The 21,957-nt window shown below is 41.1% G+C and overlaps 1 protein-coding gene across 5 annotated transcripts in view; it reads right to left on the reverse strand.

The window, feature by feature from the left end:
• The window catches only part of MGLL (monoglyceride lipase), a 186,762-nt gene that overhangs the window by 151,706 nt on the left and 13,099 nt on the right, over window positions 1-21,957 (reverse strand). The window contains exons 1-2 of one of the 5 annotated variants that reach the window (XM_020981186.2): window positions 6,870-7,100; window positions 5,143-5,287 (exon numbers count right to left, since the gene is read on the reverse strand). In XM_020981186.2, coding sequence (XP_020836845.1) covers window positions 5,143-5,267 — 125 coding nt within the window. In that variant the 5' untranslated portion in view covers window positions 5,268-5,287; window positions 6,870-7,100. Of the gene's footprint in view, window positions 1-5,142; window positions 5,288-5,792; window positions 5,927-6,323; window positions 6,840-6,869; window positions 7,101-21,957 lie in introns of those variants that run through there. The other 4 variants (XM_020981187.2, XM_020981181.2, XM_020981182.2 and 1 more) reach the window with 4 other exon arrangements.

Below are 21,957 nucleotides of genomic sequence, written 5' to 3' on the forward strand. Positions count from 1 at the left end.
ATCTGGTGAGGCCCATGGACCCCTTCTCAGAATAATGTTTTACAAATTCATAAAACAAAATAAATAAGATTACAAAGGAAACCAATCATATTGAAATAAAAATGCATTTTTTTCCCCATCCAACTGCATGGACCCCTGAGAACTACCCACAAACACCTCGGGGGTACCTGGAGCCCAGGTAAAGAAGCCTTGACATAGAGAGTCCATCCAAAGCATACAACACTTGGCCCTTAGCAACTCTCCAGGTTATAACGATCACCATACAATATGCTGGAATTCACTCACTCCTAACAATAAGAAGGACTATCTCCCATTTATAAGCATGTTAAGACTTATAAAGCATCAAATAAATGAAAGTTCATCATCATCATCATTGATCATCATTATCATTATTACTCCTTTTAGCTAAAACTCTTTTCCCAACATCTAAGAACAATAGCAAGAAGGTTGGATTGGCCATCAAAAGACCCGGGTGCCATGAATTAGCCGTGAGGCCTGAGGCCTATCACTAACGTCTCTGGATCTCAGGTCCCTCTTCAATAAAATGAGGGAGTTGGGTTAGGTGACATCTGAAGTTTCTTCTAGCACTAAATTTATTTGTTCTCTGATCCTTACAACTTCACAGGACGTCAACTAAAATAAACCATATAGCTGCATACAAACCTTGACAGCTACTAGCCAGTCCTTTGGGGAGGACTCCTGAGTCTATATTGCCAACCCGACCCTTCTCCTGAGCTCCAGACCCCCATTTCCCACCACCTGTAGGACAGTTGGCCTAGATGATCCTATAGGTCCCTGCCAGCTCTAAATCTCTGCTAGTCTCCATACCTGGAGAAGCTGTTGGCCCCTCAAAACCACAATGTCCCCAAACAACCTCCTCCCCTTCTCATCTGAAAACCTTTTCTTCCTGAGTTCTCTATCTCTGCTAAGAGCGCCACCTTTTATTCTCCAGTCATCCATGCTTGCACTTTGTCACTTTTAAAAAATTTTTCTTTCCCCCTTGGCCCCTGTAACTAAATCCTGCTGATATTGCCTTCCCAATCTCTCTCATATTTATTTCTATGCTACCACCAGAGTTCCTTTACCTTTACCTGGACGACAGTTTCCTCCCGGCTCCACTCTCACTTCTCTTTAATCCACCCTACACAATGCTGCCAGATGAATTTACCTAGAGCGAGCACACATTACTGCCCCAAAATGTCTGTTAGTTCTGCATTCCCTACCAGTTAAAGTCCAAAGCCCTCATCCAGACCATCAAGGCCATAAATCTGGCTTGAATAGCCTTATTTGGCAGCCTTATTTTACATTACTACCCTTCATATACTTTATACTATAGTGAAACTAGGCTTTACGCCATCCCTCAAATTTTGTCTTTGAGCTCAAAAGATATGTGAGCTGTGCAAATTCAGAACCATCTCCACCACAAATGTTCATCCAGACTATCTGTGCCCCAGCTGGGGCGCAGCCTTCTGAGATCATGTTGGTCTGATCAGCCACAGTCAGACACACTGCACACTGACCAGCATGGTGATGTCATTTGGGTCCTCTTACAGAATGAAGGGTAACAGACAGACAAACAAGTTTTTCTGGCTCTATGTTTTTGTTCATGCTGTTCTGTCTACCTTTTGTTATTATTGTTATTAAGTCATTTTTCAGTTGTGTCCACCTCTTCATGACCCCATTTTGGGGTTTTCTTGGCAAAGATATTGGAGTGGCTTGTCATTTCCTTCTCCAGCTCATTTACAGATGAGGAAACTGAGGCAAACAAGGTTAAATGACTTGCCCAGGGTCACACAGCTAATAAGTGTCTGAGGTCAAATTTGAACTCAGGTCTTCCTGACTCCATGTCCAGCATCCTATTCACTGCACCACTTAGCTGCCCTTCTGTCTACCTAGTGAGCATTTTATCATCTCTGTTCCTCTTTGCTGTCTCCGACTATTCAAATTCTGCCTATCCTTTGAGGCTCAGCACAAATGCTTCCTCTTCCATGAGGCTTTCCCTGATTTCTCCAGCTGGAAGTGAGTTCTCCCTGCTGACCACAAATACATTTGTTTGTACCTGTCTTAGGCACCTAATATGTTCTATTTAGTTATTATATTTATTTCTGTACAAGACTCCGAGCCTGAACCAGATTGTAAAACTATTTGAGGGCAAGGAGCACACCTTATCATAAGATATAGCATAGTACTATGGAAGGAGCACAGGACTTGGAATCAGGAGAGGTCTGGGTTCAAATCATACCATACTAACTGTTGCTACTATCATCAATCCATCTCTAAGGCTTGTTTTCCTTATCTGTAAAAACAAACACAATAATGCCAGTTACCATCTACCTCACAGGGTTTGCTTAATGATGAAATAAGATAATGTATGTATAGCTTGGTGAGGTCTAAAGCACTATATCAGCGTTGGCTATGGTTATTGTAACTGTTGTCATTGTCACCATCATCTTCATCATCATCATCATCATCATCATCATCTGGGGCAGCTAGATGGCTCAGTGGATAGAGCACTGGCCCTGAAGTCAGGAGCACCTGAGTTCAAATCCGGCCTCAGACCAAACACTTAACACTTACTAGCTGTGTGACCCTGAGTAAGTCACTTAACCCCAATTGCCTAAAAAAAAAAAATCATCATCATCATCATGATTATAGAAGATTCCTGGGGTAATGCACAGAGACCTGAGTTCAAGTTCCACCATTGACACAAGCTGACTGTGTACCATAGGAAAATGATTTTCAGTGCTCCAAGTCACCCACTAAGACTAAAAGACATTGACCTGCACTGGGAGACATCTAGTTTTCTATGCCATTAACATTATAGGTTCAGTCCCTATCATCACCACCATCATCATCATCATTATTTTTATTGTTCATCTTTCTATCCTTCTCAGCATAAGGTTTTGTACATAGTAGGAACATAATGAATGTTTGCTAAGTGCACAGCCTCCAGACTGATCCCTGAAGCGACAGCCACACAAGAGAACTGAAATGAAGAACAGAGCCAAAGATTCAGTGCATTCAGACAGTCTATAAGTCTCAGAGGTTCTGAATCTGGAGTCTATGAACTTTTAAAAACATTTTGTTTGATAACTGCATTTCAATATAATTAGTTTTCTTTGTAATTCTGCATATTCTATTTTGTGCATTTAAAACACGATTCTGGGAATGGATCTATATACGCTTCACCAGACTTTCCAGGAGAACAAGATCATTCAGCATGGAGTGGTAGAAAGAGTCGTGGACAGAAAGTCAGAAGAGATTAAGTCAGAATCTCTTGATTACTGTCCTGGTACTACCACTTACTAAGGTGGGTGAACTTAGGCAGGTTATATCCCTCTCTGCATTTCACATTCTTCCTCTGTAAAATAAGGGTGTTGGACTAGACAATCTCTAACATTTTCTCCACATCTCAGTGGATGCCCAAACAAAACCAGTTGTTTGGTTCTATGACCTGGGTTTGAATCCTGGCTTTGCTATTTACCACCTGTGTTACTCTGGGCAGATCATTTTTCCTGGCTGGGCTTCAATTTCCCTATCTCTTAAATGAGAGGAATAAACTAGTCTCTAACTTTCTTTCCTGCTCTAAATCCTATTAATTTCTCAGCTATGTTCAATGATATTTTTTTCCAGGAACTTAACATAACTCAGCAAAAACACAAGGATGCCAGTTGTGCCCATTACTAATCACCCTTGTCCTACACACTTATGACTGAATTATGCTGCTCCTGTTTATGTTACCAGAGCACTGTCCCTCTCAATTAACTTCCTAGCCAACAAGCTCTAAGAGTTGGCTACCAAGAGATGAAAAACTTTTCCTTTCATTTCTTTGCCATCCTTTCATTTGTGGATCAAAGAACTCACCGGTGTATTACTAATTTGTACAGACACTAAAACCAGGACATTTAATTCTCTAATCTCCAATCCAGTGGAAATACAATCTAGTGGACAGTTAATGATTAATTAGCATTATAATCCGTGACAATTTTGTTACACACACACACACACAGACACACACACACACACATTCACACAATCTTCTTGTACAGGAAATCTTTAGGTTGTTGCCAGGACTAGGGTAGAAAGAATGCCAGACTATTCCTCAATTTTTGGAAGATGTTTATAGAGATGGAAATAGCCATTCTTGAACAGGTGGTCTCAGCCTGAGTAACTGACTTAAAAGTTCACACCTCTAGCAGAGTGATAAATGCTATTCACCGAACCTGGATTTACATACACCTAAATGCAGGGAGCTACCAGAGGAAATTTATAGCAATGCTATCTGTAATCCGAAAGGGATCCCCAAAAGGGAAAGGGATAAGAAGAAGGCAACACAAAACAGAAATTGGGGAAGGCAGCATTTAGGGGCAGTTTGACAACACTAGACCAAGTGATGAGTCCACTAGATAGGAAATTTTCACTTTCTCCTTGTCCTTTCACCAATCAGGCTTCATAAATTATTTCTGCCCTGCACAACATAAGCAGAGTTTTCCCTGTTTGCCTTTAGAGGAGACAAATAGCACACCAGCTGCCTTTTCATTTAGAGAGGAATGCCCATTTCTTATGGCAAGATGAATCTTTGATGGAAAAGGCAAAAAGTAGTTGAGCTAGTCTGAACAAGAAGGAAATAAAACATACTAGGCAATTTTCCTCACAAATAACATATTTATGCCTCCTAAACCACATAATCAAAGAAAGCAATATAGGCAAAGGATTAAGAAGAGGGATGTCTTCCTATCTCCTTATCTGATTAGGTGACTACATCCAATCAAGGGATTTGATTTTAAATTCATGTCAGTGTGTGACAGGAAATCCAGTCAAGTACAAAAAAAAACAACTCATGAACATGTGGAATATTTTTTTAAATTGCCACATGGTGGAATTTGTATTCTTGTTACAGTGAAAATAGACTTTTATTTCATAAGTTTAAAAAACCCATAAAATATTAATTTTTATATTTAATCCATGTCTAAGAATTGGAAGTATCACTGAATTCATATAACTTTAAACCACCTCAAAATGATGGTGTACAACTCCTTAGCCTCTGGGTGTCTCCTTAAATTAAATGGAACTAGAAGTTAAAATGGAGAAGACCAATTTTATTTCTACATCATCCTAAACATATCACTTCAAAACACTCACCTTGGCATCCCTTTGGGCTTCCAATATCTGCAGAAGAGATACTGCCCATCTGCATTGACCAGATGGGGAAGGCCCTCATAAGGGGCATTCTGGGGTGTCCGCCTAGGAGAACTTTCCTCAGGCATTTTGGCAGCCTCTTCAGGACCTTGAAAGAAAAAAAAAAGGCAAGCCTAAATGAAGAGATCTTACCAAAAAGCTTATAAGCAGGGGAAGGGGATCCTTTCTACATAGATTCGAAGTCAGTAGCATTTTAACGAAACCAGTCAAAAAAAAAACGTCACTCCATTTCAAAGATGGGGGGGTGATGTCCCCTCCAACTGCTAAGACAGAGGACACATTTGTTTTTTAAAAATGTTCACTTTATTTAAATTTTCAAAAAAAAAGTCCAAGGGCCTCATTACAGCTTCCCCCCTTTCCCATCTGTGTTTATTTTTAAATCATTTCAAGAAACTTAATCTTAAAGGGTATTTTAGCTGTAATCAAGTAGCAATTATAGGCACCGCTATGGATGCAAGGACCCAGCTGCATCTCAAGATCCATCTCTCTTAAAAAAATCTCTAAAGAACAGCAAAGGGACAAAATAATGAGGTGAACGATACTGTTATTATCATTTCTACCATCCGACACACACACGGGCTAGGATGACAAACCTGTTTCCATCGTGTGAGGTTTTGCATTCCAGAGAGAAGACAGCACCAGGAAATCAAATCCGAGCAAAGAAAAAGCTTTCCCCCATCACTGCTGTCACACGGTAACACCCAACCAAATATTTAGCGCTCCCTCCAGCCCCCCTCCCCCCACCCCACCCCCAAATCATGCCTTTCTGTTTCTTGGAGTGTACGCCTTAGAGCCTGCTCCAAGCTCAGCTCCCTGTGACAGTCAGTCTCTCTCTCTCTCTCTCTCTCTCTCTCTCTCTCTCTCTCTCTCTCTCTCTCTCTCTCTTTCTCTCTCTCCCTCCCTCCCTCCCACCCTCTCCACTTTCTGCTCTCCCTCTCCCTCTCTCCTCGCTTTCCCCTCTCCCTTCCTTTATTCCCCTCCTTGCTCCCCTCTCCTCTTTCCCCACTCTTTCTCTTCTCTCTATCCCTTCTCCTACTACTTGCTCATCTCATCACTTTATCTAAACAAATTCCCTTATTCGAAAAGGGAGGGGAGGAGAAGAGGCACTCAACGGGAGAACTAACCTTCTCTCCAGCCCAAAAGGTGCCTTGTGTACACACACACACACACACACACACACACACACACACACACACACACACACACGGCTTTCTTGCCCCTGGAAGAAAGTTCTCTCTGCAGGTTGCTCTGCAAACTTTACTTCCTTCCTGCCTCTGATACTGGGGGGATAAAAGTGGCTCCTGTAGTTGTCATCCGAAAATTCAAAAAGAAGGGGGGGGGAGGAAGTAGGGCAAAGCCAAGAATTCATCCAGTCCCTTAGCAGTGAGTAGACATGAGAGTGGCTGGAGTCCAGAAGACAAGTTCATGTGGTAGCATACAAGGATACCGGGCTGAACAGGAGAGAGGGCAGGAGGAGAGGGTGGAAAGAATGATATAAAGATACTGCTTGGTTTGAAAGGCAACAAGGACTCCCGGCGTCAGATGCAGCAGGCTGCCACGCTTAGCATGCAGCCAGGGTTTAATGCAATGCAGTCTCAGAGAAGAAGGAGGAGGAGAAGGCGCCCCGTGTTTGGCACTGGCACTGCTGAGCCGCGGAAAGGGGAGTTTACCCGTGGCTGGGCGGCCGGGCGCGCTGCTGCTGGGCTTAGGCTGCGGCTGCTGCCGCTGCTGCTGCCGCCGGGGCCGGGGGCCTCCTCCTCCGCAGGGCAGACGGGCTGGGCTCTGGCAGAGGCAGGGGCAGAGGTAGAGGCAGGGGCGCTCGCGGGCTGGGCTGGGCTCGCCGCTCCTCCAGGCTGCGGCGGCTGCTGCTGCGACGGCGGCTGCTGCTGCTGCTGCGCTCGCTTGCTAGCTCGGGTGCATTGAGGGGAGGCGCTGTCTGCGGCCGCTACTTTATTCTAGGGCGAGGGCAGGGCAGCGCAAGCCGCTCTGCAGCCAGAATCCCAGGCTTGGCCAGCGGACGGAGGAAGCAGGCGCACTAGGGCCCGGCCGGGGGAAGTGGGTGGGGATGAGTCCGAACCTGCAGCAAGCCAGGGCCAGGCTGGGGCGGCTGGCTGCCAGTGAGCCTTCAGGAGCGGGTGGTGAGTGGGGGAAGCTGTGCTCCGGGCGGGCGCAAGGGCGGCCACCCAGCCTCCGGTACCCACGTTCTGTCAGGAGCCAAGCCTGATCAAATCCAGCGCGATCAGGAAACCGGGGCTCTGGCTGCAGCAGCTCCATCCCAGCTCGTGTGCCCGGCTCCTCCGGGGTAAAGCAACGTCCCTGCTGGCGGGGGACAATGCCCAAGTGAGTCACTCGCTAATTAATAGGAGAGGATTCGGTGGTTCTCTTAATTAAGCCTGGACCCTCTTGGTGTCCTAAAACACACATGCATGGAGCTAAAAACATAATTTAATAAGCAGCAGGGCCGACCAATCCCAGGGAGAAAGGGTGGAGGCAGCTCAACCATCACTACAAAGATACAAAGCCTCAGCATCCTTGCATCCTTCCTGGTGCTGAGGGGGACACAGAAAGCACTGGAGAGTGCTTCTTCCCTAACTCCATCCGAACAAGGATTCAGAGAATTCAGGCAAGGTATATGGTCAAGATAGCCAGAGGATTGCTCTTTCCTTGCTAGCAGATGAAAACAAAACAAAACAAAACAAAGTCCTGACATCATAGAGAAGGTGGCCCAATTCTCAATTCCCTCTTGTACTGTATAAGAAGACACTAGACCTGATTTTTAAACCCTTAAAAAATTAAGCTCTGTAAAATCCGGCTCACAGGGCTTTTTTTCTTGGAAGTGCAGTCTTACGGCTAAGTAATGGAAAGAGCCCTGAACGTCAGAGACAGGGTCTGGGCCCAGCTCTGCTTCTGGCTTCATGTGTAACCACAGGCAAGTCCCTTCATCTCTCTGAGCCCTAATTTTCCTCTCCTGTTAAATAAAGGAGTTGATCTAAGTTCCCTCCACCCCCAGTCCTAAGACTACCTAAGAACCCTTCCAGCTACAATATTCTGGGTTTTAAGGTGTTTCACAGCCCTGGCATTCTCTGTTCAACTTTACCATAATATCTTCTAAGGTCCTTTCCAGATTTAGTATCCTATTTTCTAAAGTCCCACCCAGCTTGAAACTACCGCTGACATTGTACATTCTAAGACCTCTTTCACATCTGACAGTCCACGTTATAAAGCCCCTCCTAACATTAACATTCCATGTTCTTGAATCCTTTCCAGTTCTGACATTTCACGTTCTACTGTCCTTTCCGTCCCTGACATTCTATGTTCTGATGTCCCTCATAGTTTTAGACATTCTGTGTTCTAAGGTCCTTTCCAGTCCTATCTTTCTCTGCTCTATGGCTCCTTTCAGATCTGACAATCCATGTTCTTGTCTCTCATCCAATCTAAGGTCCCTTCCAGCTCTGACATTCAATGTTCTAAGGTCCTTCCTAATGCTGATATTTAGGGTTCTCAGCTCTAATATTCTATATTCCAAGTCCCATACAGATCCAACATGCTATGTTCCAAAGCCTCTTCCAACCTTCATGTTCTAAGGTCCTTCATAGTTCTTTGTTCTATATTCTATGACCCTTTTCAGCTCTGACATTCCATGGTTCTTGGGTCTCTTCCAGCCCTGACATTTTATGTTCTAAAGTCTCTTTCTAGCCTTGATATGGTACATTCTAATAACCCTTCTAGCTCTGACAATTTTTAATTAGCAGAATTTTACCTGACACTTTCAAAAGAAAATTCTAATGATCTATCTTAAAGTGGGATCTCAGAAAAGACAGTAATTAAGCACTTGATAAAGTTTTCTAGAGGGATTAAATTTTTAAAATCAAAGTAGACAAGACAATAACATAGTCTGGTAGATAGGGAAAGGAGCTTGAGTATCAAGAGACTGGCTTCCTGGGTTTCCCAACCAGACTCTGTATTAAATTAGGTAAATCATTCTCATGTTTGGTGCTTTTTTTTTTAAGCTATCCATAAAATGAAGGTAAGAAATGTCAGCACCACGAAAGCGCATGCACTGGATTTAGAAGTCTGAGGTTTAGAGTAAATGGAAGCTTCCATGGGCCACAATGGCCTAATTTATAAAATGAAAGGATTAGATTAGATGTTTTTAGGGTCCCTTTTGGCTTTAAATCTATAATCCCATGATCTCATTAGAATAAGGTGAAAGAGAGAATGCTCTCAGAAAAAGAAAAGTGTTGTTATTAAGAGCTTATTATATGTGGGGGCAGGGAAGGCACAAAGAAGTAACTAAATTTGCTAAAACCTCTGCAGTTTGCAAGGTACTCAACAACCCTGGGAAGAGTCTCCATTGTACAAAGAATGAGAATTTAAACTAATTAACATGTGTCAACACAGAATAGCAGGTTTTCCTCTCTAAATTTTCCACGTAATAGCCTCCATTCTCCAGGATTTCCTCTGCTTGTGAAGACAAACACCATTATTTCTTTTTTTTTTCCCTTAGGCAATTGGGGTTAAGTGACTTGCCCAGGGTCACACAGCTAGTATGTGTCAAATGTTTGGTCTGAGGCTGGATTTGAACTCAGGTCCTCCTGGCTTCTGGGCCAGTGTTCTACAAACACCATTATTTCAAGGCAATTGCGTGGTATGATGGTACGAGCCTTGGGACTAGAAGTCAAAAGACTTGAATTCTGGTCCCAGTAATTTGCTCCGTGAACATGAGAACTTAATCACTTGCCTTCGGTGGGCCTCAGTTTCTCCCCCAGTAAAATAAAAAGAATTAGGCTAGATGGTCTCTAAGGTCCCTTCTCATACTAGTGAACTATGAATCTATAATTGCAACTGAAGAGTGTGAGAGTCTCTGGGGCCTAGACAATAGCCAAAGGTACTTTACTGACATTCCCCATGTACCCAAGATGAGAAGAAAGTATGTGGTTCTCTGTACTTATTTGTGAATTATGAATCTTTTATTACCATGGTCCCTGGAGAACTTGCATTGGTGAGTTTAGCCTATTAGAAACAGAAAGCTTTAAGAAACAGAGATAGCATAGAGTAGAGGCCTGAAAGGCAGGAAATAAGCTGTCCAGCTTGGCCACTGATTAACTACATTAACTAGAACAAGTTCCTTCTCCTTGTGGGTATCACTTTCTCTCTTGCTATTCACTTACATTTATATGCAAAGTGCTTTCTTTCTAGTCGCTCTGTGCAGTATCTAGCGTGAGTATTGCTATCCCTGTTGTTGCTCTTTACAGATGAGGAAACTGAGACTCCAAAAGATTAAAGAACTAGTCCATAGTCTGATGCCTAATTATGTGAGGCAGGATTTCTTTTTTTCTTTTCTTTTCCTTTTCTTTCTTTCTTTCTTTCTTTCTTTCTTTCTTTCTTTCTTTCTTTCTTTCTTTCTTTCTTTCTTTCCTTCTTTCTTCTTTCTTTCTTTCTTTCCTTCTTTCCTTCTTTCTTTCTTTCTTTCTTTCTTTCTTTCTTTCTTTCTTTCTTTCTTTCTTTTTTTGGAGGAAATCAGGGTTAACTTACTTGCCCAGGGTCACACAGTTAGTTAAGTGTCTGAGGGCAAATTTGAATTCAGGTCCTCCTGACTCCAGGGCTGGTGCTCTAACCATTGTGCCACCTGTAGTTTCCTGACTCCCGAGTCTAGTGCTCCTTCCACCACACAAGTCTACCTCTCATAACCAAGAGGTTGAGTCCCTAAGGGATATCTTTTCCAGCTCTCACATTCTAGGTTCCAAGGTCCTTTCCAGCTCTCATATTCTGTTTTAATATCCCTTCTAGCTATGATCTGTGTTTTAATACCTCTACCAGTTCTTGCAATCTACCTTTCAAGGTCTTGTCCAGCATTACATTCTTGATTCTAAAGTCTCTCCAAGCTCTGACATTGTCTGTTCAAAGTTCATTTCCAGCTTTGACATTCTCTGTTCTAAGGTCTCCTCCAATTCTGACACTCCATGTTCTCAGGTCCTTCCAGTTCTGACACCGTTCTTAGATCTGTTCAGGACCTGACACTCTGTTATGCAAAGTAAATTTATACCATTGTGTGTGACAACCACGCACATATTGTGAAATAATTTTAAATAATGTAAAATCTATGAAGAGTTGCAGCCTAAATGTTGCCTTCTCTAGATAAATTTGGCATGTCAAAAATGCCAGGTAATTAGCAACTAGGATGAATCACAATAATAGGAATCCTATGTGAGGAGTGGAAAGGCTAATAATTACCCACTAGTGAGAAAGAGATTCTTTCACTGATAAACTTGTTCTATAGTGAACCTAAATCTAAGTTACGGTACATGCATCAACGTGATAGAAAATGTTGTTTAAGTTGGGAGTGAAATGGACCACAACAGGCTCATTGGGTTAGCAGGTAAAATTGTTGGTTCATACTCATACACATCTTCCCGTTTTGTTTTGAGTTAAATAAGAAAAAAAAACCTCTGGGAACAGGGTACTTAAGCATCCAGTTTAGGTCACTTTAGGAGTAATAGAGGCTTATGCCTATGCATACAAATTAAAATAAAAGGCTGGATAATAAGGCCAAAAAAAATTAGTCCCTGTCTTTAGTAGTAATAGCAATGACTCCCATTTCTATAACACTTTAAAGCTTAACAGTGAATTTCCTCACACCCATAATATGAGGTTGGCGGTACAAGTATGATTGTCTTCATTTTACTTTGATACGCGGATGGATTTGTAATCTCAATGATGCAAGTAATCCCTCCAGTGATGCAGGTTGCAACCCATGTATGCCCTCTTATCCTGTGCAACCCTTACCCACGCCCTCCCACATGTCTTTCATAGGGAGAGTACTCCACAGGCTGGGGCTTTGCCGTGCATTTTCTTGAGCCTGCACGGATGGCAGTGGAGCTGGGGGGGGCCGGTGAGTAGTTATCACACTCACACCGCGGATCCAGTCCATCTCCTTTTCCTATCTTTATGCCACTTCTTTTGGTTAGTAAATGTGTTGTAGCCTACTCAAGATCCGCCAAGGGCCTCTCCTTTGCCCTTCAGGTGACCCTCCAATTTCATTTCTTGGAGATTGTAATGTTCTGTGACTTACAGACATCTGATGTCACCAAAAGAGCATCAAAAGAGCGACATGAGCCTTTTGTCACTGTATTGCAATATAACAAACGAACAAATAGATGAATGAATAAGCAAACAGATAAATCAAAACTTTTAAAGCTTTTGATTCAGAGAGGAGTTTGAGGTCATTAAAAGCATCGCATAAGTTCCCCAAGGTGGTGGGGGGAGCTAGGTGGCGCAGTGGATAGAGCACCGGCCCTGAAGTCAGGAGGACCTGAGTTCAAATCCAGCCTCAGACACATACGAGCTGTGTGACCCTGGGCAAGTCACCTAACCCCATTGCCTAGCCAAAAACAAATAAGTTCCCCAAGGCCATTCAGCCTGATTTCCTATTAAATTCTGGGTCCAGTTCATTGTCCACCCAGCATCTTTCCAAAACATAGGTGCTGCTAGATCGACTCTATGGGTTATACATCTAACAATATCATAGTTGAATGGTTTTTTTTTGAGGATCATTAGGACAAATTCTTTTAAATGATTTCGAGTTTCATTTAGGAGGTTCTACAATATTTCAGAGATTCGTGCAATCAATATGATTTCATTCACAGGGAGAAACATCTGGAGGATTTCATTTGTAGGGAATTCCTCTTCCATTTAGACTCTGAGCTAGACATCCTCCATGATGATGGTGAACACTTTTGGAGAGTGTGCATCTCCTTACTTTATTCCTTGCCTGAGATTAATAATCAGAGGGTCATCAAACAAAATTATCCATTTTTATGCAGCCTCCAAGAAATCTTGTAGTCTGCAGACAACATGTATGTAAGAGGCATCTTGTTGGAGGACAACTTTTAAGGCAGTGCTTTCCCTCCATGGCAGGGATTCTTAACTTGGGACCTATAAACTTTGCTTTTAAAAAAAAAATTGTTATATGTATTTAATGTATTTCCTTTGTAACCTTTTAAAAAAATGTATTTGAAAAGATTATTCTGAGAAGAGGTCTGTAGGCTTCACCAGACTACCAAAAGGGAATTATAACACAAAAAACCATTAAGAACTCCTGTTCTATGAAACTAAATATCTTATTCCCTTAACAAATAATAAGCATAGTGGGTCCTTTACTGCAATTTTTCTAAATCTTTTTCAATCCATCATGTATTGGCAAAGAGCCTATTGTTAGTATTGTTCTTAAGCTTTCATTCTTGTTTTGTTTTGTTTTCGGCTAGGCAATGGGGTCAAGTGACTTGCCCAGGGCCACACAGTTAGTAAGTGTTATGTGTCTGAGGCCGGATTTGAACTCAGGTCTTCCTGAATCCAGGACTAGTGCTCTATCCACTGCGCCACCTAGCTGTCCCTGAGCTTTCATTCTTAAAGAGTACCAATGATATGATGCATTGACTTGAATAACACTCACAAAAACCAGCATGATCCCATCTAATACCTTCATCAAGGATTTCTTCGATGCAGATGTAAAATATCCTTTTTTAAATTTCCTATAGATGGGAAAGTAGGCATTATCTATCTGTTATTGATGTTCTTTCAAACATCTTTTTTCTTTTTTTTTCTTTTTGGTAATAAAGTCTGCAATTTTTCCCAAGACTTTTGCTATCCTTTTTTTTTCCCAACAGATACCTTGATAATCAGTCCCTCCACACCCTAACAACTGTATCACCACCAACCTAGATCTAGATATCTTGTGTATAGCCTTGGTCTAATTTAGCTACTTTTCTCACCTTTGTTTTCTTCTGGGCAATTCCCACTTCCTCGAGAGAAGTAATTTCAATGTTGGAATGCAAGTGTAATAGCTCTACTATCTTTAATAGCAAAAACAGTTGTTAAATTTTTTTTTGTAATTTTTTTTTCCATTTTTCAGTCATTTCTTGAATAACCTTTGGATGGCTTTGGTTAGTTGAGTCTCTAGACAAACTTTCAATTTCTTCTTCCTTCGATTGTTTTTTGATAATTTATAAGACAGCAATTTTTAAAAACATACAACACTGTTTATAATCTTTGAATATTATTCTAAATTGGCTCTTGCAATTGGGTTTATAGTCTAAATCAGCGTTGCCCTTGGCTGCCATATCATTCTGCTTAGCAACCAAGCCAAATGTTAATTTAGTTTTTGGACTTATTTTGGTCTCCTCATTTTGGCAATTGATTTTCCTCAGTTAAACCTCCATATAATATTATTATAATTAGTGTTGATGTCCTTTCCTTTATCTATTTCCCATTTTCCAGCATCAATAACTTATTTAATAGATGGGACTGGAGTTGATTTAGGGCACATAGGTGGTGTAATGGATAGAGTGCCAGACCTGAAGTCAGCAAGACTCATCTTCCTGAGTTCAAATCTAGCCTCAGACACTTACAACCTGTGTAGCCCTGGGCAATTCACTTGACCCTGTTTGCCTCAGTTTCCTCATCTATAAAATGAGCTGGAGAAGGAAATGGCAAACCATATCAGTATCTTTGCCAAAAAAATCCCAAATGGGGCCACAAAGAATCAGACACAACTGAAAAACAACTGAAATAAAGAGTTGAGTTAATTGCATGCCATGTCTTTTTCTCATTTATATTCCTTCTTCTAACTCTGCATTTATTTAGATCTTTGCTCAGAGTCAGTGGTCCAACCATATGATGATTCAGGAATGACTCTTATATTAGGAATTGTTTCCTCTGCATTAAAATATAATCATTTTCATTTTTTCTGGTTTGGTGCCTCCAAATTCTTTCCATGAGTAAAGTATTCATGAGTGTAGGCGTGATACTTTTGGGTAGTGTGAAATCTTTGGCCTCTTGCCTTTCTTCCTCTTGAAGCACATTTTCTTTTTAAGTGTTTTATTGCTCTTCTCTTCCTTTGTCTCCTTTTTTCCCCATCCTCCTCTTAGTGGCCTCATAATGATATGGTTATATTAAACAGCAACTATGGGTTAGTGACTTTTAAAAGTATAATTCTAATTGTTTTCCAGAATAGTTGGACCAATTCCCAGCTCCACCAACAGTGCATGAGTGTACCGGCCCCACCAACATTACCAGTTTTGTGTTTTGTCATCTTTGCCAATCTGATGGGTGTGCTGTGAAATCTAACAGTTGTTCTAATTTGCATGTCTCTTATTAATGATTACAACATTTTTTCATGTGATTACTACAGCTTAATTCTTTAAAATGGCCTCAATTTTAATCATTGATTTAATGGGAAATTACTCTTGTTATTATATATCTGTATCAATTCTTTATATATCTTGAGTAATAGACCTTTATCAAAGATGCTTGCTGCAAATTTCCTTCCCTCCCCTTGCCCCCAGTTAATATCTTCTCTTCAAATTCTAGATACATTGATTCTGTTCAGAATCATATATTACAGCATGCTTTTTCTCACCGTCCTCATGGCCATTTTTGCATTGAGGTCACCAGGTATCAAAGTGTCTTTTGTTTATTTTGGTGAGGATCCATAATTTCATTGGTGTAGGGAACTCCCATTGGTCCTCGAAACTCCCTTAAACCAATGCAGATCAGAAACTGTTCTGCAACTCAAAAAGAGTATTGAAAGATTAAATGATTTGCCAGTGGTTACACAGCTTGTATGTTTCAGAGGCAGGACCTGATCTTAAGTCCTTATGACTTCAAAGCCAATTTTCCAACCCATTATGATGTGTCTCATTCTAATATCTACTGATTTAACTTAAAATGTATTGTCAAATTCTTCATAGACTTTTGCTACCTCTTAATCTTACTTAAAGATTTTGATCCCTCTTCAAGCTGCAATTTTTTTCATGGTGGCATTTTTGAAAATAATTCCCATATGCAGTGAAATATGAGATGACCTAATGGCTGAGGGAAAAAATTGAGCTTTTGTTATCTTTGCTTGAATGAAAAAAACAACTCTATCAATTCCTTTACTTGCCTTTTGAGGTGAACCTGAGTCATCTTTTGATTTAAGCTGCAACTCCTTTTGTCTTCTGGTTTCATTTATTGTGAGAATGTCAAGATTGATATGATTCACTCCCTCAAGGATTATTTCCACTTCTTAGTTATTGGGCAAGGATCTCACATTTGGAGTATCAACAGCTTTGTTAATATTATTAGTGGTCAAAGAACTGTGATTCTTAGCACCCTTTGCTCTACTTTCTGCAATTTGGCCACAGTCACTGCAAAGACAGAAATGGGTTATACAGAAGAGAGGGCATTTTCTATTTTTGTTTCATGGGTTCATGGCCAAGGAATTCATCAACAAGTGGCCAGCCAATTGGTGATTTGCTTCACCCTTCTTAGCTAGGCTGGTCTTTGGAAAATAAATAGTCTGTTCCTAGTATCATACTAGAAAATTTAGTTCTTCCGTAGTATAACTTTTAGGAACCTAGGATCATTGCCATACCATGAGGCAACATCAGAATTGGGTGTTGAGAGCTCTGCTCCTGAGAATACAACTCTTATAAGAAAACTTAACAAATTACTCCTTTCCCTTTCAAAGTTATTTGACTTCTAGACTAGATGGTCTCTGAGATCTCTTTTTATCACTGTCATTCTAAGATTCTAAATTAGCACGGAGTCTAAAATAACAATGAACCAGATTGTACATACTACTAAACAAAGTAACTGTACAACTTCCTAGGTGGTAAAAAGGAAGCTTCCTCTATAAGAAAGAAGTGGGGTTCCTTCCATGAGGTTGACTAGGGAGGAAAGAAGAAGAACATTCCATAGACTAAATGAAGCCAGGGAAGAGCTAGCAATCAGAATTAAGAAGAGGCAGCAGCAACAAAAAAGGAACTGATTTAGATTTTTTTTCCGCCTGTTGACATAAGCCAGGAACCTGGAGGGTTGCAGCTGTCCATCAGGAGAGGAAAAAAAAAATAAACAGAGAAAGTGCAGCATACTGCAAATGGAAGACTAAGGATTAGAAAAATCCAAAGCAGAAAGGGAACAGGGAGGGGAAGCCAGAGCCAACTGCTTCAGTTTTTCCTTCTGTAAAGGTTCCATAAGCCCTTCTAGGAGAAAGATAAGCCCTATCCTGAGTCCCAGGAATAGATGGGGCAAGATAGCCAGCCTCATAGGGTATCAATACACAGGAGGGTGCAATTTACTTTTTATAAATGTACCTATTTTTAGGGGTAGCTAGGTGGCACAATGGATAGAGTAATGGATCTGGAGTCAGAAAGACATCTTCTTGAGTTCAAATCTGGCCTCAGGCACTTCCTAGCTGTGTGACCTTGGGCAAGTCACTTAATCCTGTTTGCCTCAGTTTCCTCATCCTTAAAGTGAGCCGGAGAAAGAAATGGCAAACCACTCCAGTATCTTTGCCAAGAAAACCCCAAATGGGGTCATGAAGAGTTGGATACAGTGAAATAACAACTTATTTTGAAGGTTAAGAATTCCAATCTAGGTATTTATTTAGGTATTTATTTCATAAGTTGTCATGTTCTACCATGAAGATCAAGTCTCAGGTGAACAGTAATATGCAAAGAGGCAGTTTTCTAGTTGTGTGTGTGTGTGTGTGTATACAGTTTTCATTCCTTGCCTCGTCTGTACGATTGCTTTCCTTGGATTTGCCAGGGCTTTAGAAATAAAGGACTGCTGCAGAGTACTACATCCCAAGGAAGTCATCATCAACAGTTGATAACCAGTAATAAACAAGTCTTCCCATCAGAAAAGAGGAGTAGGGAGATTGGTTTCTATACTTTGGTTCCAAGTCAAGGCTAATTAATATCAGCACATTAATAGATGGCAGCTATATGGAACACTCTTTATTTAGCCTCATAGCTGATTTTAACTAATATCAACAATCCTCATTCAGGCTCTTAGCTCAGGAGAAAGTGATGGGCTGGGCAGAGCTGCTGTTCACTATTGTTACCAGAGTTAATTGTAGGGTTGTTTACTGTATTCCCCAACTCTACCCCTTAGGATATGCTAAGAATCCCTAAGGAAGACAGTGAAACAAACATTGAAATTTAGAACAAAGACACCAACACCTGGTGCCACCTTTAAATTTGGATCAGTGATCTACAGTTACCAATCTTCCCCCTTTTTGTTAGGGGGAGGCATAAAATGCCCCTGAAAGAGCCTTTGTAGAACTGTTGTATGAGCAGTCAGCTAAATATGAGCACATTTACACAAGCTTGTGAGGCAGGTAGTACAAATATTATTACTCAGATTTTATAGGAGGAGGGTATCAGCTGTTCTCCTATTAACTAGGGACGGATGTGATTCCCCCTTTTTATATTGTTGGCTTCCTCCCATCCCCTCCCTCCACCCAATATGGAGAAGTAGCATTTTATAGCAGAAAGAGTTCTCTGTTTAGAATCAGAGGATATAGGTTCAAGTGCTAACTCTATTATTTATTACCTGGGTGATCTTGGGCAAGTTACTTAATCTCTATGGATCTCAATTTCCTCATCTGCAAAAAAGGAAGAGATGGGACTAGGTTCACATCAACTTCAAATCTATGACTGAAGTGGAGTTGAACAAGATGCTGTCTAAGAGCAGATCTTCTGTTCCTGTGAAGTCTCAGCAACAAATGTTGAGAAACAAAGGAAGAAGGAAGTCTAAGAAACAGCTGGAATCATTCTAACAAGCCACTACCTCTTAATTAACATAAAAGGACTCAAGCTACTAATAACCAAATACTTCCAGAATGCCTCCTACACAAAGCATCATGCAAGATCTTTAGTGGTCTGCCCTCAAGGGGCTGACACTCTCATTTGGAGACATTATGTATAATATGTGTGTGTCTGTATCTGTGTATGTGTGTGTAAACACATACACATACAAATATGTGTATATGCTTATAGAAATACACATATGCTTGTGCATATGTATGTATACATATATAAACACACACACACACATACATGAGAAAAGTTAGTGATAGAGAGTAGTCTATCCTAATTGCCACTGGAGTGGTATAGACCACAAAATCTAGGCATGAGTTCTCTGTTTCCACCCCTACCCCAATACACACACACACACACACACACACACACACACACACACACACACACACACATGCTAGAATGGTCAGGAAGCAAACTGGGAAACAAGGTAGATAAAACTGACAAGCGGCCCACTTTTAGGAAACAGTAACTCTCCAGACACAGATAAGATCAAGTAAAACCTTAAAATGGTATAAGGAGAAATAACATTAGATCAAAGGACCTGGGTTCAGATCCCAGCTTTCCTATTTACCATCCATGTGACTTTAGACAAGTCACTTTCCTTCTATGAGTCTTGGCTTCCCAATATGGAAAAATGAGGGGGTTGGATAGATGAACCTGTAGGTCTCTTCCAGCTCCAAAGACTGTGATCCTTTTAGAAAGCACTCTGCTCCAGCATGATTGCTTCATTGCAGGTTACATCCCCCATGCCTGAGATTCTTTTCCAAGACGTTTCACTAGCACATGATTCTTTCAAAGTGCCAGAATGTCTCATTAGCCTACCCAGTGGATGAGGGTAGGATGTGAGAGGCTACTTTGAAGTGCAGACTTTAAATGCATTGTTCTTCTGGGGCCACCAAAAGAGAAGATTTTTCAGTGGCAGCTAACCGAAGTTGAGATCCTAAAAACAGCAATCAGGGACTGCTTTTTATTAAATCAATCCTAGACAAGGAAGAAAATGCCTAAGAGAAAAGAGACATGGATGAGGCTGCTGAGAACAGAAAGCAAAATATAGATTTGTTGTAAAGGCACTGCAGAGAGACTTATTCTCTCTTGACACTCAGTTATGTAGCTTTCTCATGGTTACACAGACAGCCTATTAGGCTGGTGTTATTCTTGCCCCCTGACACCAGTGTTAGAGAAGAAACTGATGAATGTTAATTTTTGCACATTGGTAAATGATGCTGCTTGCTGAAAGGCAAGTGACCTGATTTAGAAGGTTGTTTTTTTTTTTAATATTTGAAAATCTATGGATGGATCTGTTTTTTTCTGTGAATATATGAACCCTCAAGATGACCCACGCCATAGATTTCTTAAAAGCTCATAATTAACCTGGTAGGATACTTGAACAAGAGGAAAAGACGGCAGAATGTTCACAACGTTAAATGATTTGGAGAATTTACTGGGGGCTTGCTTTGTGCTTTTCACTGTACTAATGACCAGAACTGGAGTACCTTGTGTGGTTTCATCTAAGGGCATGTGAGAAGACCCTGCTGCCTTAAAAATAGCCTGTGCCCAAGTATCACAGTGTTGGGAATGCCACCCTTAGGGAATAATCCCCTTCTTCCATTTGTGATGTCTTTCCCCCTGTCCTTTTCCTTCCAAGACAAGACTAATGTATTCAAGTATTTTGGGAGAGGGGAAGGACAATCCACACTGGAGAGGGAAGAATCAGGAGCCAAGTTGGAAGAAAAACAAACCTAGAGCAAATATCCAGACCAGGTTGGTACCAGGGAGTCTATGGAATGCCATAATCTAAGGGGCTGAGACTGGTAGTGGATAGAATGAGGAAGACCTGAGTTTAAATCCTCCCTCAGACACTTTCTAGCTTTGTGACTAGGCAAATACCTTAGCCTCAGTTTCTTTATCTGTAAATTTATTAGGTTAAACTTGACAACTTCTAAAGTCCCTTCTAATTCATCATCTGTGGTCCTATGATTTTATGTTCCTATAAGGAGGAAAATTGGTTGCTAGGCAGAGGTTCAGGCCAGGAAGTGTTATGAGTTCAGGAAACAGGGAGTGGTAAGAAAGAGGCTTTTAATCTGATTCAGTATGTCTCTCCAAAGTCTCAGTCCTTTTACAATCCCAGCTGCCAATCAAGTTGAGTAAATAAGCATTTGTGAAAGTCTTACTATGTGCCTAGCACTGTGCTAAGCACAGGGGATATAGAGTGAAATCAATGTCAGTCCTCAGAAAGCTGACAAGACAACATGAAAATCTCACTCCTAGAGTTAAGAGCAACATTTGCCTTGCCCAGAAGATAAGAAATGTCGCCTGTATGTATCTTGTTTGTACATTATTGTTTGCATATTGCCTCTCCCCATTAGACTCTGAGCTCTTTGAGAACAGGGACTGTCTTTTTGCCTTTCTCTGTGTCCCCAGCCCTTAGCACAGTACCTGACACATACTAGGTGCTTAATAAATGCCAGTTGACTTGACTTGACATTCAATAGCTGCTCCCCTTCCCTAATCTACCTCCCTTACTTTACTTCATCTACTAGTGGGCAAAGCCCAAATCACAGAATGTTGTATCTTAAATGGAAATCTATAAACTACATATCTATAAACTACAAATAATATATTATATATATTTGAAACATAATCAATGGAAATCTATAGTCAATAAACTACTCCAGGATCCAACTTTCAGCCCTGGCACTGACTGAACTAAATCCAGGAAAAAAATGGTAACAGGATTACTGTGTCCTACCTTGGTCAGACCAGCTGCTGGAGCACCAGAGTCAGTACAGGATGCCCCATTTTAAGAAATATCTATACAAAAGATGGCAACTAGTATAGTGAACAGCACTGATTCTATGCCACATGAGGACTGGTGGAAGGAATTAGGGTCGCTTAGCCTAGAATAGAAAAGATTTATGGGGGACATGATCACCATCTTCAAGTATTTAAAGAGCAATTAGTTAGAAGTGGGTTTAGGTTTGTTCTACAGGGTTCCAAATGTAAGAAAACCAGGAGTGAGTGGAAGTCCTGGAGATAATTCAGGTTTGATGCAAGGAAGAACTTCCTGACAATTCCAACTACCCCAAAATACATTGTGCTGCCTGCAGTTTGT

Source organism: Phascolarctos cinereus, unplaced genomic scaffold (assembly GCF_003287225.1).
Source record: "Phascolarctos cinereus isolate Bilbo 61053 unplaced genomic scaffold, phaCin_HiC Scaffold_4;HRSCAF=312, whole genome shotgun sequence".
NCBI classification, from domain to species: Eukaryota; Metazoa; Chordata; class Mammalia; order Diprotodontia; family Phascolarctidae; genus Phascolarctos; species Phascolarctos cinereus.